The sequence below is a fragment of the Centruroides vittatus genome, unplaced genomic scaffold (assembly GCF_030686945.1).
Source record: "Centruroides vittatus isolate TY-2023 unplaced genomic scaffold, ASM3068694v2 contig_693, whole genome shotgun sequence".
Classification (NCBI taxonomy): Eukaryota; Metazoa; Arthropoda; class Arachnida; order Scorpiones; family Buthidae; genus Centruroides; species Centruroides vittatus.
In genome coordinates this window covers 169,107-183,243 of record NW_027122437.1, presented here as the reverse complement: position 1 = coordinate 183,243, position 14,137 = coordinate 169,107, and the positions used below count along the sequence as shown (strand labels likewise).

The 14,137-nt window shown below is 34.1% G+C and overlaps 1 protein-coding gene across 2 annotated transcripts; it reads right to left on the bottom strand.

Moving 5' to 3' along the window:
* Positions 1-5,130: 5,130 nt before the first annotated feature.
* On the bottom strand, positions 5,131-9,251 carry LOC136980323 (cathepsin L-like). 2 transcript variants are annotated; one of them, XM_067276413.1, is made up of 9 exons: positions 9,200-9,251; positions 8,999-9,076; positions 8,785-8,934; positions 8,282-8,437; positions 8,098-8,221; positions 5,808-5,920; positions 5,573-5,733; positions 5,379-5,492; positions 5,131-5,307 (listed from the first exon to the last, which is right to left on the bottom strand). In XM_067276413.1, exons 1-9 carry the CDS (start codon positions 9,218-9,220, stop codon positions 5,208-5,210), a joined length of 1,017 nt encoding a protein of 338 aa, XP_067132514.1. In that variant the 5' UTR covers positions 9,221-9,251; the 3' UTR covers positions 5,131-5,207. The 2 variants fall into 2 exon arrangements, with proteins under 2 accessions (XP_067132514.1, XP_067132515.1); XM_067276414.1 differs by having other exon boundaries at positions 5,808-5,908.
* Positions 9,252-14,137: the final 4,886 nt, after the last annotated feature.

Below are 14,137 nucleotides of genomic sequence, written 5' to 3'. Positions count from 1 at the left end.
GCCCGGATTGCCGCTACCTGATATTGATAAGGACCATTCGATTGAAAGGAATGTATACGTTGTCACCTTCATAACGTAAGCTATAACGGAAGCTTAAAGAGCGTGAAAACTCGTGCACCTCCACACACATCATACGTACAAAAAGAAAAAAAAATTCCCCGAATTTTTCGCATTTCTTGACGTTTGATGGTATACTGAGTCCAAAAATCTTCGGGGTATTCGACCAATCGCTATACTTCCCTTCTGTTATATATAACAGCCGGGGAGAGTGACACGTTATTGTATTTGTAATAAATATGAATTAATAAAAAAACAGTTTATAAAGACCAAGTGGTTTTTATCCTTCATTTGTCATAATTTAAAATATCAGAGATTTAATGTAATTTTCAATAAAATAGATGTTTTTATCTTTTCATTATGAAATTTTCGGTACAAATCAATTTATAATAAGTAACATTTACAAATACACGCAGTGTAAATTCTACAGTTTACACTGCGTGTTTATTGCGAATTTACACAATTCTACAATTTACACGCAGTATAAATTGTAGAATTGGAGCTCAAATAAAGCAGAAACTGTGTGTAAATTGTTGTACTTAAATCCAGAATTGGAATTTTATATTGGATAATGTGGTCATTGGACAAGAGAAATAACCAAATCTTACACTTATACATGATAATTTTTATGTAAAAAAATAAATTTATTAAATTGAAAAATTTATATATCAATTCTTATTATTTAGGGATTAAATAGAGAAATAATTACAGTAAAAAATATGCAATGTGAATGAAATTCAGCGGCATTTCTTTATCGTACTGTATATTACTGAAAAATGCAAATTGTTCATATACACCGCATACCTGCAAATACAGATATTATTATTATTTATTTAAATTTTGATAACGAGCAATTATTGTGACATCGTCACAATGCCAAGCTACAATTTTTAATCATATTTTTAATTTACATAATTTAAAATATATGCTTTCCACTTCAAATTAGTGGTGGCTTGCCCCTGTATATCATACTTTTCCTTTAACAACAGCGTCGTGCCAATATAACACCTTTCTGAAAAAATTTTTGAATTGAAATAACGTGAATTCAAGTTTGGACCTGCATTAGCCGAAAGCGTCGAAAGCGAATTATTTTTGAGATGAGTGGTAAAAATCTTATTTTGTGTTTAGTTACATTAATTGTTATATGGCCTAACTATTGTTATATGTTAAGTAATTAATTTTACCAAATATTTCTCTCTCATAGGTAAACTTGATATATTCATTAATTTCATTGGCTTTTTCTAGTATTTTCTCAGAGGATGTTACTTTACTATTGTATATAATAATTATGTCATCTACATACTTGCAGGAAATACTATTCCACTTAGTCTATCTCCCACACCCTGGACCTTTAACCATTAAAATATAATAGCTATAATGCCTCTAGTACAGTGTTTCCCAACCTTTTTTTGTGCTATGCCCCACCTAAGCCTTTCTAAAATTCTTATGGTCCCCCAACATATATGTTGAACTCTTTTGGAAAGTCTCTCGTTGTCGTGTTCGTTGATGTTTTTTCTTGCACTTAATTGCCACACTGTTTTATCGTAACCACGATAAAACCCAATCCTTTCATCAAAGTCTCTTGCACTTTCCAGTCATTGCCAAACGCGGCCTGGAACACCACAACTCACGTCTGCCCACCTCGAGGTCTGGACAAAGAATGTTCTTTCTCCTCTTTCACCGGCCTCAGGCCTCGTTCATCTCTTTGTTCTCAGTGGTTTTTAGAATTGTTAATCCCACTCCAAGGGAAAAGAGTTATAAAGGAAAGTTCTAGAAAATTAAAACTAACTTAAATACATATTTACAATAAATACGGCGTACAGCGGCTATACGGCTAACTTAAACTCTGGACGAGTTTCGAATTGCCCTCCTTAACAATCAAATTGCCCCCCTGTAAGTCGTTGGCCCCACGTTGGGAAACACTGCTCTAGTATATCCTCTCTGAACGCATTGAAGAATTTTCGACAAAAGGCACAGGAGTCAATCAAATCATATTCCATACGCATACGCTATCTTCTATGCATACAGAAAAAACACACACATTTTTTTTCATTTCTCGACGTTTCACAGTTCCTCCAATTCCGAAAGTGTATAAATGTTGGAGAAAGAAGTGATCATCGTACTTTTCCTTCGTTATATGTAACAGCGGAAAAGTAAAAATAATTACAATAATTACAAATAACGTATCATAATCAATTGAAGGCATCATTAGACATTTCACCGTAAAGTTCTTCCAGCTTTTTATAAAAGACAAATAATGATAAAACAAGAAATAGTAGACCACGTGCAATTCCTCCTGTGATGAAACTTGTCATTATTACTACTTAATAAAACAAATGTAGTTTGCATCATTCGTGTGATATTATAAAATTATATTCATACAAGTCCGTCGAAATTTTGCATCAGTTTCTATAAGATTAGCTGGCCCCGTTAAAACGGACAGATCGCTCACGAGTCGCGTTGCGTATGTAGACGAACACATTAATGGTGGCAAGAATAATAATCTCATCACAATTTACAGTGACTGATAAAATTTGTGTGATAAACGTCGATTAAATTTCCTTTTTGCTATTTTAACTGAAATTTGGAAATAAATTATATTCAACGATATAACAGACAGTTCAGAATGATCACTAATTTTATTACTTCTTGTAGCCGAAATAATAATAAAGTTTATTTATATCATTATATAGAAATAGTTTTATTAAATGCAATGGAGTAGATTGCGTAAGGCTTAAAGCATTTTGGATTTAACTTATAATACATTGAAAACTTGAATTACCTGTTAAAACGATTACAAAAAATCTGAATTAAGGTGAAAATATATGATTACATTTACTCTTTATCAATACGCCTACAGACAAGAATTTTGGGTATTTAATGTATCGAATATCCAGTGAAAAACAAAGATATTACGTCTGCTATTTGGAATTTAAATTATTTCGAAATTAGATACACAAAACATTTGTTTATATTGTGAAGATCGTGATAGAGTGACAGTTAAATAAACAAATAAATCATAGAATAATTATTTGCAGCAGAAATGTGCCGAAATTGTATAGAAAAGTTAGAAATAACAATAAATATCGAATATCACTCTAAATCGTAAGCAGTAAAAAAAAACTGATAAAGGATAATCTAATTAAATTAAGAATCGTTATGCAAAATGGCAATAAAATAACGTGCAAAAAAAACTTCCTAATGCGTTAAAAAGTTAAATCTCAAGCTCGGTTGAGCAAAAAAAAAAAATGTTTTAATCTTCGTTGATATCGATCTCTCGAAAACCATTGCACGAAAGTAATCAGAGTCATCTCCGATCACAGATAATAACTGAATTTAACGAATACTAAGATCGGAAATTGTAAGTTACGCAGCATCTTTACAACATTTCTTCCAGAATACAAAATTATTCAATAGAAAATAATGTGAAGAGGAAGTTTGGATGAGGCTGCTGATGACTAGGATCGATTCGTTGGATGGAAGCAATTAGCGCCATTTCCTATCACGAATGCCCACTAATTTCGTACAATGGAAAAATTGGAAATTGTGAGTTACGATTCCTCAACGGATTATGTGTTAGGGAGTTTCAAAAATTTTCATATTCCAGTAGAACATGAATGAAACCAACAGAAAGAGTCAAAGGTAGACGATTATGGCTAGTTCGAAGACGGTGCTGCCGGCCGGGAGTGGTGCGACGTTCCTGTAATCCAGCTACTCGGAGACTGAAACCGGAGAACGGCTGGTGGAAGGGAGAAGGCTTTCGCGTGGTGCAATGTCGATCGGATGTCCGCACTGAGTATCACGTCGATATGGTATCCAAGGGCGAACCCGGGATCACCGTGTTGCCTGAGGAAGAGCGAACCGGCCCAGGACGGAAACGTAGCAGGCAAAAGCTCCCGCGTGGTGCAGTAGTAGAATGGCATCTGTGAATAAACGGCGTGTCGGCATTATTCCGATAAGGTCAGACCCAGTTCTGTTCTTCTACTAATTTTTTCACGTATTTATCATATGTGGTATCCTTTGACTATCGGCATTGCGGCCATCGGCCGCAATTTCGATAGTTATGTTACATCAGTAACGGCTGGTACGTCATAAAATTTTCCATCATACATTTGGAGATTTTGGTACGCACTTTTGTAAAGGTTGCTCACCCCTGCTGTATATGGATTTATGTAAATCCTGTTGTATGGGTTTAATCTGGGATGACCATAAATAAATGACCATTTTCGCTTGGGTTTAATTGTTTATCTGAGGTATAGAAAATGTACTCTACCTTAAGATGACCTCAAATTTTTTTTCTTTTGTTTCAAATAACATATATTTGTAAGTATTTATAAAAATATGAATATAGTTAAATACTTTCTTCGGAAGAATTAATACTTTTAGAAACAATCAAACATTAAAATTTAATTTAGAAATTCCAAAAATGATAAAGTAGCAACGAAACATTTCTGAAAAATCGTTGCAATTTAGAAATGCTCGTTATTGGGAGGTTATTGTTATTGGAGATTCGACTTTATATAATTCTCGAGATATTTAAGTTTGTGTTAAATAATTAATGAATATATTTAAAAAACTTATGTAGTATGTCTTACATTCTTCCCTTATTCTTATACACTTTTGTAAATTGCATCCATCATAAAGTATCACAAAATGTCTAGTGAAACATAAAACTCCAAATCATTAACAAGTTTTATTCCTTAACTTAATTTATCAATACATCAGCATAACATGTATTTTCTCTTTCATGTATTTGTAAATTATTTATTTTTCGTTCGGATCATTACACTTATACATTTGCAGAGATTCCTCTAAGTCTGAAGCCATAACTGTTACGTTAATCTTTGTCTTTTACAGGTAATGTATATGACGTTGAATGAGATGAAACTAAATTCGAGTTATTTTAAGGGTGAAGACTCGCAATCAGCGTTAAATTGCCGAAGTGTTTTACAAGATGCATTTATACTTTTCGGCAACTTTATGCTGATTGCGTGTCACCACAACGAAATCTTAAATTCATTTCTTTTTATTCGGCGCCCTTAATCTGATTAAGAATGAACAAAGATCAACATGTACAGGTACTTTATGGTTTTAAACTTATGATACACTATATATACACATATTTATATATAAAAAGCAAAACATTTTAATTATACTTGAGGATAACTGGCCAAGGTGGCAACTCCACATTGATTCTTTTTGTTTCTTGACATTTTGATATAACCATCTGCACCCCAGCTTGTTCCCCAGCTTCCAGAAAAATTCAAAGCTAAATTATAATTATTAAATTCTCGTATAAATTAAAAACGATTTGAGTTTACCTATTTTTAATAAGCCAATACTTAGCACCGTCCTTAACGCTTCCATATCCAACAACAAGAACAGGCATATTTAATAAATCACTGCTGCAATTTTCATTATCGTAAACTCCATCCCTGATTGCAGTGTTATAAATGGCGTGTATGTATAGTATTACGTATCAAAGATATGTCAATAGTATTATAAATTTACCAACCTGTAGAATTGAAAGAATCGAGAACTTGCATCGATCACAACAGAAATTGGACCAATAGTGGCAATTGCATGCTGCAGTGATTTTTCGTCCCCACTTGGAAGATCCACGAATCCGTAACACGTAGCTCCAACAGATTTACTGTTAAACTTGCAAGAGCCCTCCTGAAGAAAGTATACACAAGGCCAATTTGTATGTTAAACATATAATTATTATTATTTAACTTCTAATTTCTTACTTTTCCTTCGTATGAATATGATTCTTCAGTATCGACGCCTCCGTTGAGTTTTACATATTCAAACGCTTGATCTGCTGAACCTTCTCCACATCCTTTGTTACCTAAGATAAATTCTAACATTATTTCCATAAAATTGTTATGAAATCGAATATGATACACGAGCATCCAGAATCTACACATCGTTACTTTCGCCTATAAGTCAAGAAATACTGTTCAGAACAGCAAGGATCTTGACACGTAAACCAGAGCGTTGTATTTTGTATACAAAAAATCAATTGAAAAAAACACATTTAGTATAAGCTACGTGAAACCAAATACCATTTATAAATCTGGTAGAATACCTAGAGTTTGGCTAAAGTCCACCTTCATTCTCATACCCAAAAACATTGGTTTTTCTCGGTGCGATGACTACCGTTTGATAAGTTTAATGTCTCATGTGCTCAAAATCTTTTTAAAAATCATCCATAGACGTATATACAGGAAATGTGAACTAGATGTTCATGAAACACAGTTTGGATTTCGTAATGGGCTTGGTACACGAGAGGCACTCTTTTGTTTAAACGTATTAGTTTAAAGATGCAGGGATAAGAACGCCGATGTTTATGCCAGTTTTATACACTATCGTAAAGATTTTGACAGTGTAAATCACTAAAAGATCATGGAGATCTTAACATCAATTGGCATTGACAAACGCAGTCTGCGTGTCATCGGCGAACTGTATTGGCATCAAACAGCAGAGGTCAGACTTGAAAAAGAAACTTTCGAAACCACGTTAATTAAGAGAGGAGTGCGCCGAGGTTGTGTGCTATCCCCCTCCTCTTCAATATATACTCAGAGGCTATATTCAAAGAAGCGTTGGAAGACAGTGATTGTGGAATCAAGGTAAATGGCAAATTAATTAACAACATTAGATACGCGGATGACGCAGTGGTTATGGCAAATAGTCCTGAAGAATTACAACAACTGATGGACCGTATTGTCGAGTACAGTAAACTGCATGGTCTCTTTATGAATTTTACCAAAACCAAACTTTATGTGTTTTCAAAAACAAGGGAAAATGCAAATCTTGTCATTCGCAGGAACACTATCGAGCAGGTATCATCTCTCAAATACCTCGGCACAATAATAAACGAACAATGTGATCAACGTAAAGAAATAAGAGCAAGGATCAAACAAGCCAGAACATCGTTTATAAATATGAAAAAATTTTTTATTACATCCGATTTGAGTTTATGTTTGAGGATTCGAATGTTAAGGTGCTACATCTTCTCTGTCCTGCTGTGTGGATGCGAAAGTTGGACTCTAGACCCCAAACTGAGAAAAGAATTGAAGCGTTCGAAATGTATTTGTACAGACGAATACTTCGAATATCATGGGTGCAAAAGATTACTAATGTTGAAGTCGTAAACCGCATTAACAAACAAAAAGAACTCTGCTGACCATCAAGATCAGGAAAACACAATACATTGGTCATATAATCAGAGGAGAGAAATATGGAATACTTAGACTAATATTAGAGGGAAAAATACAAGGAAAAAGGTCTGTTGGGAGACCAAAAAATCATAGGTTTAAAGACATCACAAGGTAGTTCGGGAGAGCATCTATGGAGATATTCCGAGCTGCTACATCGAGGACAACGTTAGCTATACGAATCGCCTACCTTCGACAGTAGATGGAGCATTAAGAAGAAGAAACCAAATGCAACTAAACGTATTAAGCATTATCGTAAATGGAGACAACTACATGGCACATTAATCATTATCTCTGTAAATAATAATTAATGTGCCTTGTGGTTGTCTCCTGCGCGTACATTGCTGCTCATCGATTTCTCAGCTCTGTCCGCAGCAAAGTCCAATCTTGACGCTCCTAGAGTTTTCTTGATGGAGGCTGGTGGAAAGCAAATCGTCTTTCTAAAGCACACCAAATATGTTCAATGTCATTTTCTGGCATTATATGCGACAATATTTTCACTGCAAGCAATGTATTAACAAGTGCAGCCTTATGTATAGTACATGTGCATTGTCCTGCACCAAAATAAAATATGCACTCGCAGCACCTCGGAAAAATTTGACATGTGATTTCTAAACATCGTCTCTGTACGTTCTTGCAATAATTGAACTCTTTGCAAAAAGTGGGTCTCAGTGGCTTTTCTTTATTTTTAATTTATCTATAGATTGGACGATTATTTCAATTTATGGACGTGACAGTATATATAGGAATAATTGTAATCAAGTTTATGTATTTTCAATTCCTTAGTATTATTATATGAAGTTAGTTAAAAAATTCTTACCTTGTGATTTAGAACAATCGATTAAATTCTGCTCACTTAACGTAACCAATCTATTTGTTTTCCTTTTCTGTTGTCCTTCTAATGCTCCAATGGCAGCGAAAGCCCAAGCAGCACCACACTTTCCCTAGCATCAAACTTTTACGTCAATTTACAGAATTAATTCTTAAAATTATTATATTTGTACCTGATTTTTGACTTTAGTAACGTATCCTTTTTTATTCCAATCGACATAATCTGGAAGAACTATATTTTCAACACTATTAAAAGTAAATACTGACGTCGTTGTTCTATTAACTGCTACCATCGAAGCGCACATCTTCTGCATGAATTCCGTATGGTTCTACAAAACAGTTTTATATTACAGAAAAACCTTTAAATAATGTCCGGTGATAATAACAAAAAACGGCCGCTGTTTGAAAGCTATTTTTTCAAAATGGCCGCTATCTATATGTAAACCATTATTACAGCTTGTACTGTATTAAATTACATGTTTCATTAATTGTTCGAAGTGCTACTATATGCCGCTATCTATATGTAAACCATTATTACAGCTTGTACTGTATTAAATTACATGTTTCATTAATTGTTCGAAGTGCTACTATATGCCGCTATCTATATGTAAACCATTATTACAGCTTGTACTGTATTAAATTACATGTTTCATTAATTATTCGAAGTGCTACTTACCAAGTCGCTATATTCGTTAAGTCCGAGCCTGTAAGACTTCAAACCCAAGTCATAATCTATGTTATGCTGTAAAATGAAATCCAAATTATGTAACCAGATATCGTGCCTTATGATTGTTTCGTCTTCTCCGTACTTTTTATTAAATTTCATCTGTAAAATATAAATTTGTCCTTGACAATTCTTAAAATTACAAATTACATAAATGTTTAATTACCTTAAAGTTTCTCCATTGCTTTTCAAAATGAAAACAAAGTGAAATATTTTCGGCAAGAAGTAAGCAAATAATTATCATCTGTAAATATTTGAAGGTAACAATTCTTCATTAAGTATTATAATAACGAAATTATAAAGATTTTCAGAAAGCAGAAACTGAATTTTAAAAATCCTAAATTAGTTATTAGGAATTATAACCAACCTGGAAATATATTTTTGCCATTATACACTGCAGCACGAATATTTATCGCCACTTTACTTCCTGAATAAAAATTTCAGGTATTTATATACTTATATCGTTTTATCACGATATATCAAAGTACAAACAGAACAGGTTTCATCGTTGTATATTTCCAGTGAAAACATTTGAACAATTTTAGTTAGCTGATACAATAATCTTTTTAAAAATCCTTTTCTTCTTGTGGCACTAACATAGCCTTTTGATCCTGTTGTGAATTTGCAAGGCCTACGAAGATACTAGAGTGTTGATGAGTGGGCGCAATATATTTAGAATTGACCACTAATGAAAATCTGGAATTTCAGAAGTTTCCAGGTAATCCAGGTGGATCTGGGATCGAATCCAGGTAGCAATCTTAGATGTTTTAACGGGTGATATATCCACAAAATGCAGAGTGCGTTTCTTACATTTGCTGATCGCTATTGTGGGCAAAACAGATACATACTTTAAACGTGGATGAAGTCTTAATGCCCATTAGATGGAGAGAAACGAAAATACTAAAAAAGTTGATCATGTAAATTTCCGGAAAAATTAATTTTTTTTAGAATCTAGATAATTTATTAATTCTGGAAGATTTCCATTCTCCAGCACGAAACACTCAGATATTTTTTAAGTCCATGAGTTCAGAGATTTATTTGTAAGCCAATACGCCATTTAACTAAAGATTTATGAATAAGCATTTAGTTATTTAGTTCTTTTGTAATAGATCAATTAATAAATACGTTTTGAAACTATAAAGAACGGGCAATTATTTATTGTGACATCGTCACAATGACGGTCTGAGATTTTTAATTATATCTTTAATTTATTTCATTTAAAATATATGCTCTGCATCGCAACTAAGTAGTGGCTTGCCCCTGTACAGTACATCACATTTTTCCTTCAACAGTAGCGTCGTGCCAGTCATCAATCTAATATCTTTCATGGGAGGTTTGAATTGAAATAGCGTGACTTCCGATTCGGAACGAAAGTCTTATATGGTTACTCGGGGCCTTTTGCTCTTAAGATTTCCATATCTGGTCTCTATCTCTGCCTTCTCAAGATTAAGGGAAGGATGGACGAAAGTGGGAATTTATAGGTCTACGATTTTTTCAAATTGCAACCCAACAACTTTAGACTCACTTGACAGCCATGCAAATATTTTGGAAATGGACACTGAAAAACGTATCATCACTTAAAATTACTTTCCACTTCTGCAGTTTATCGGGTGTTTGACATTTATATTTTTAATTTAATTTAATTCGATAAGATATGACCACACAACATGTGAGCTCATACCAGAATGACTTTCTACAGAAACTGGCCCATATTTAGGAGATAGACACGTGACGAAACTCTGGAAAATTCCACCTAACCTGCCTTGGGTCAGGCCCAAACTCGCGACCAACTAACAGTTTTTATTGGTAGTTAGACCTTTTGGCATTTATTAAATTCTAATATCAAATCAAATCAAATCAAAATATTTATTTATTTGTATCGGGCTGTTGGCCTGTTACATCAGGCTGTTATAATAGCATAATCACAAACCTTATCAGTATAGTATACACTGTATACTATACAGCAATATTTAATTAAAATTTCATTATTTTGAGTATACATTTTTTATGTATATCTGGTTTATACATCAATTAGTTTACATTAATTAATTTAATTAATTACCAAAGAAAATTTTTGCAAAATTATACAGTTTGTATATGGTAAAAGTATTTGCTGAATGGAAAAACAGATACATCTTATTTTCCTCCACAAGATTATTTAAATAATTTAAGCAGTCTTTAATTTTTTAATTCTTGTCCCACTCTTACGCTCACAAAACATATAAATTTGGTCAATATTTCTTTACATCTTGGACAGGACATTTTAAATAAATCATAAATTTTATTATTGACCATAATCATCTCCTTATTTAGTCTAAGTTGGATGAAAAATTTTTTGATTACAAAAGGGATACTTGTGAACATATAATTATTAATAAATGGTATTCCAAGATAATACTATACCACTCGGGTCTTTTCCGATTGTATATTTCTTTAATATCTTGTGACAATCAAATTTCCAAAGAATTTTGAATCAATTGAGATTTAAGTAATTCGCTAATTTTGGATTTTTCCAGGAGTGGAGCTATAAAGATACCACAGTTATTAACAATACATTATATTTGGTCTACCCAAGATCTTCTCTGCGAATCTTGACAGGATTTTTTATATAACAGAATCGACAATTTAGTAATTAAATTTCCGCAATCTCTAATTATGAATAATTTAATAAATCTTTTTATAAAGAAAGGAGTTAGTTTAAAATAATAAAAAACCAGTTTATCTGTAAAACTTTTACACTAGATCAGCGATTCTCAACCTTTTTAGCTCCTCGACCCTCCAAATAGTAAATATAAATAAAATAAATATTTCGCGATCCTTACGCAAAGGAATAATAACAGTAAGCCTTACTATTACTAATTGAATTTTGACTGTAATTATAAATGTAATTTTTTAAAATATTATATAATCACATTGCACTAATTTTATACATTAAAAAAATACCGACAGTATAAAAAATGTAATACAACTATTCCTATTATTTTATGTCGCTGCGTTAATAGCGACGAGGTATGAACATGCATGTATGACGTGTGTAGTGTGTATACATGAGCAATTTACAAATTCCAACTTGATGTGTACGTGCTCTTTGTAATTTGATCTCCTCCTATAATACTCGCTGTGAGAGCATGTTTGAACACGCATATCGATGCATTTGAACAAGTCGCGCTGTCACAAGTGTAGTATAAAAGAGGCGCTGGCGATTGCACCCAAGGGCGTCGCCAGAGGGGGGCAGAGGGGCAGTTGCCCCTCCCTAGACATGCGAAAAAAATTATTTAAATGCTAAGTCATTTATTCCCCGATTTATAATTCCCGAGCGAAAAACCCAAGAAGATTATGTTTTAATTAAAATAATCTTCTTAAGCTTCTTAAAATTTATGAATCGTTTTTATTTTATTTACATACAATTCATATCCTCTATCAATTTATATCATCTTGCCCCCCCTGGCCCATTGGCTGGCGACGCCCTTGATTGCACCACTTTAGTTAAGTTTCGAATGCGAAGCGTGTGTCTGGTGCTTTTATTTTAGTGTTCGGTCAACCGTGAAACTAAATTGTTTTTTTTTTTTTAATTTCTAATGCCTAATGGATAAATTTGTGAAAAAACGAAGTGAGCCATCTACACCTAGTGAATCGGTTGGTACAATGACAGTTACTTAAATTATGGTTTTACCTCATTGGATGGAAAGCCACAGCGTGTTGTTTGCTCTCAAGTTCTCTCCGATGAAAGCACGAAGCCATCAAAATTAGTTCGACGCTTGGAAACTAAACATCCGGTTCGTGAAAACAAACCCTTGGAATTTTCCGAAAGAAAATAACATACCTTAAGTAATCAACAAACTTATATTCGTAAGTTAAGCCGTACTGATAAAAGTGTACTTGAAGCATCTTATCTCGTAGCATTAAGAGTAGCTAAGATGTCCAAATCCCATACCCCGGAGAAAAACCACATATTTCCTGCTGCAATTAATATGGTCAGTGTTTTAATAGGTGTGGAAGAAGCAAAATATTGAAAAACATTCCGCTTTCTAACGATACAATATCGAAACGAATCGATGACATGGCTTCCGATGTTCGCGATCAGATAATTCAGCAAGTAAGTTCGAGTGTATATTTTAGTATTCAATTTGATGAATCAACAGATGTAGCAAACATGTCTCACTGTAAGTTCTTATGTTTTGTGAGGTATGGATGTGATAGGGACACATCAATCAAAGAAAATATATTGTTGTGCAAAACAGTACCGGGTCATAGAACAGGACAATGTCTTTCTGATGTTTTTTATGAAGCTACGAGAAACTATACTAACAGAGATTGAACAAAATGTATTGCAGTATGTAGTGATGGTGCAAAGATTGTGGAATATTGCATAAAAGTATATTTTGGTAGATTTATTTCTACAGCGGACAGATGGCCGAGCGGTCGAGCGGTCAAGGTGCTAGCCTACCGCTCTGGGGGACTCGGGATCGAATCCGAACGGATCGAATAATCCCCAGGAATTTTTCGGGGGGTGGTCCGTTCGGATATGTCGGACCCCGTCCCTCAGCACCCGGTCGCCCCATTGTGGGCCTGGCCGAACCCATAATGGGCTTTCTATAAGAGGCTCTCTTAGTGCCCACGGGGTGTCAGCAGAAGGTGGGAAAAGAAACTTTACATACTTACGTACTAATAGTTCACGAAAATTATTATCTTCATAAACTATTAGTACTTAAGTATATGAAAATTTATTACATTTCATGTTGTACGAGGGTTTTACCCAATTCTCCAATGGTGTCAGAGTGAATCCGTGCTATAGAAGTACCGTGTTATACGGGGGTTACCTGTAAATCTACTCGCAAAATGTACGTCACAAACGTAACATTTACTTGTTAGCATCTTGTCTCGTGGAATGCATCGCATCCACTCCTCAATCTTATAGCTAGGAACACGGAAAAAATGTCTCTTCTCGTTCGATGACTTATATCTTGCCTTGCATCCTGACACAAAGCACGTTGGCATTTTTATGTAGCTAAAAAAACAATTATTATAGGGAAAATCACTGACTTCTATATTATACACTCTTGCTGTGTATAACAATGCTCTTCTGCCAACAGAGGCGCCAAATATTGGCTCTAGCTAAGTTTGAACTATTAGTCGAAAGACCAGTTAATCTACCGACTGACCTTGCCCACATCAAATTTAGGTCTTGCCCCGCCACAGCTTACCGAATGGGCACCGTTCGACGACGCCATTGCTTAAGCTTGTTTTTGTCGCAGAGCAGCTCATCAAACGGCGGGCGCGAGTTTCCTGATCAGCGAATTTTTTG

Coding starts and splice junctions, on each gene's coding strand:
- LOC136980323 (XM_067276413.1), bottom strand. CDS start 9,220: ATGGCAAAAATATATTTCCAG. Junction 5,921..8,097: donor CGATTGTTCTAAATCACAAG/GTAAGAATTTTT, acceptor AAATAATGTTAG/AATTTATCTTAGGTAACAAA. Junction 5,493..5,572: donor CGATTCTTTCAATTCTACAG/GTTGGTAAATTT, acceptor CACTGCAATCAG/GGATGGAGTTTACGATAATG.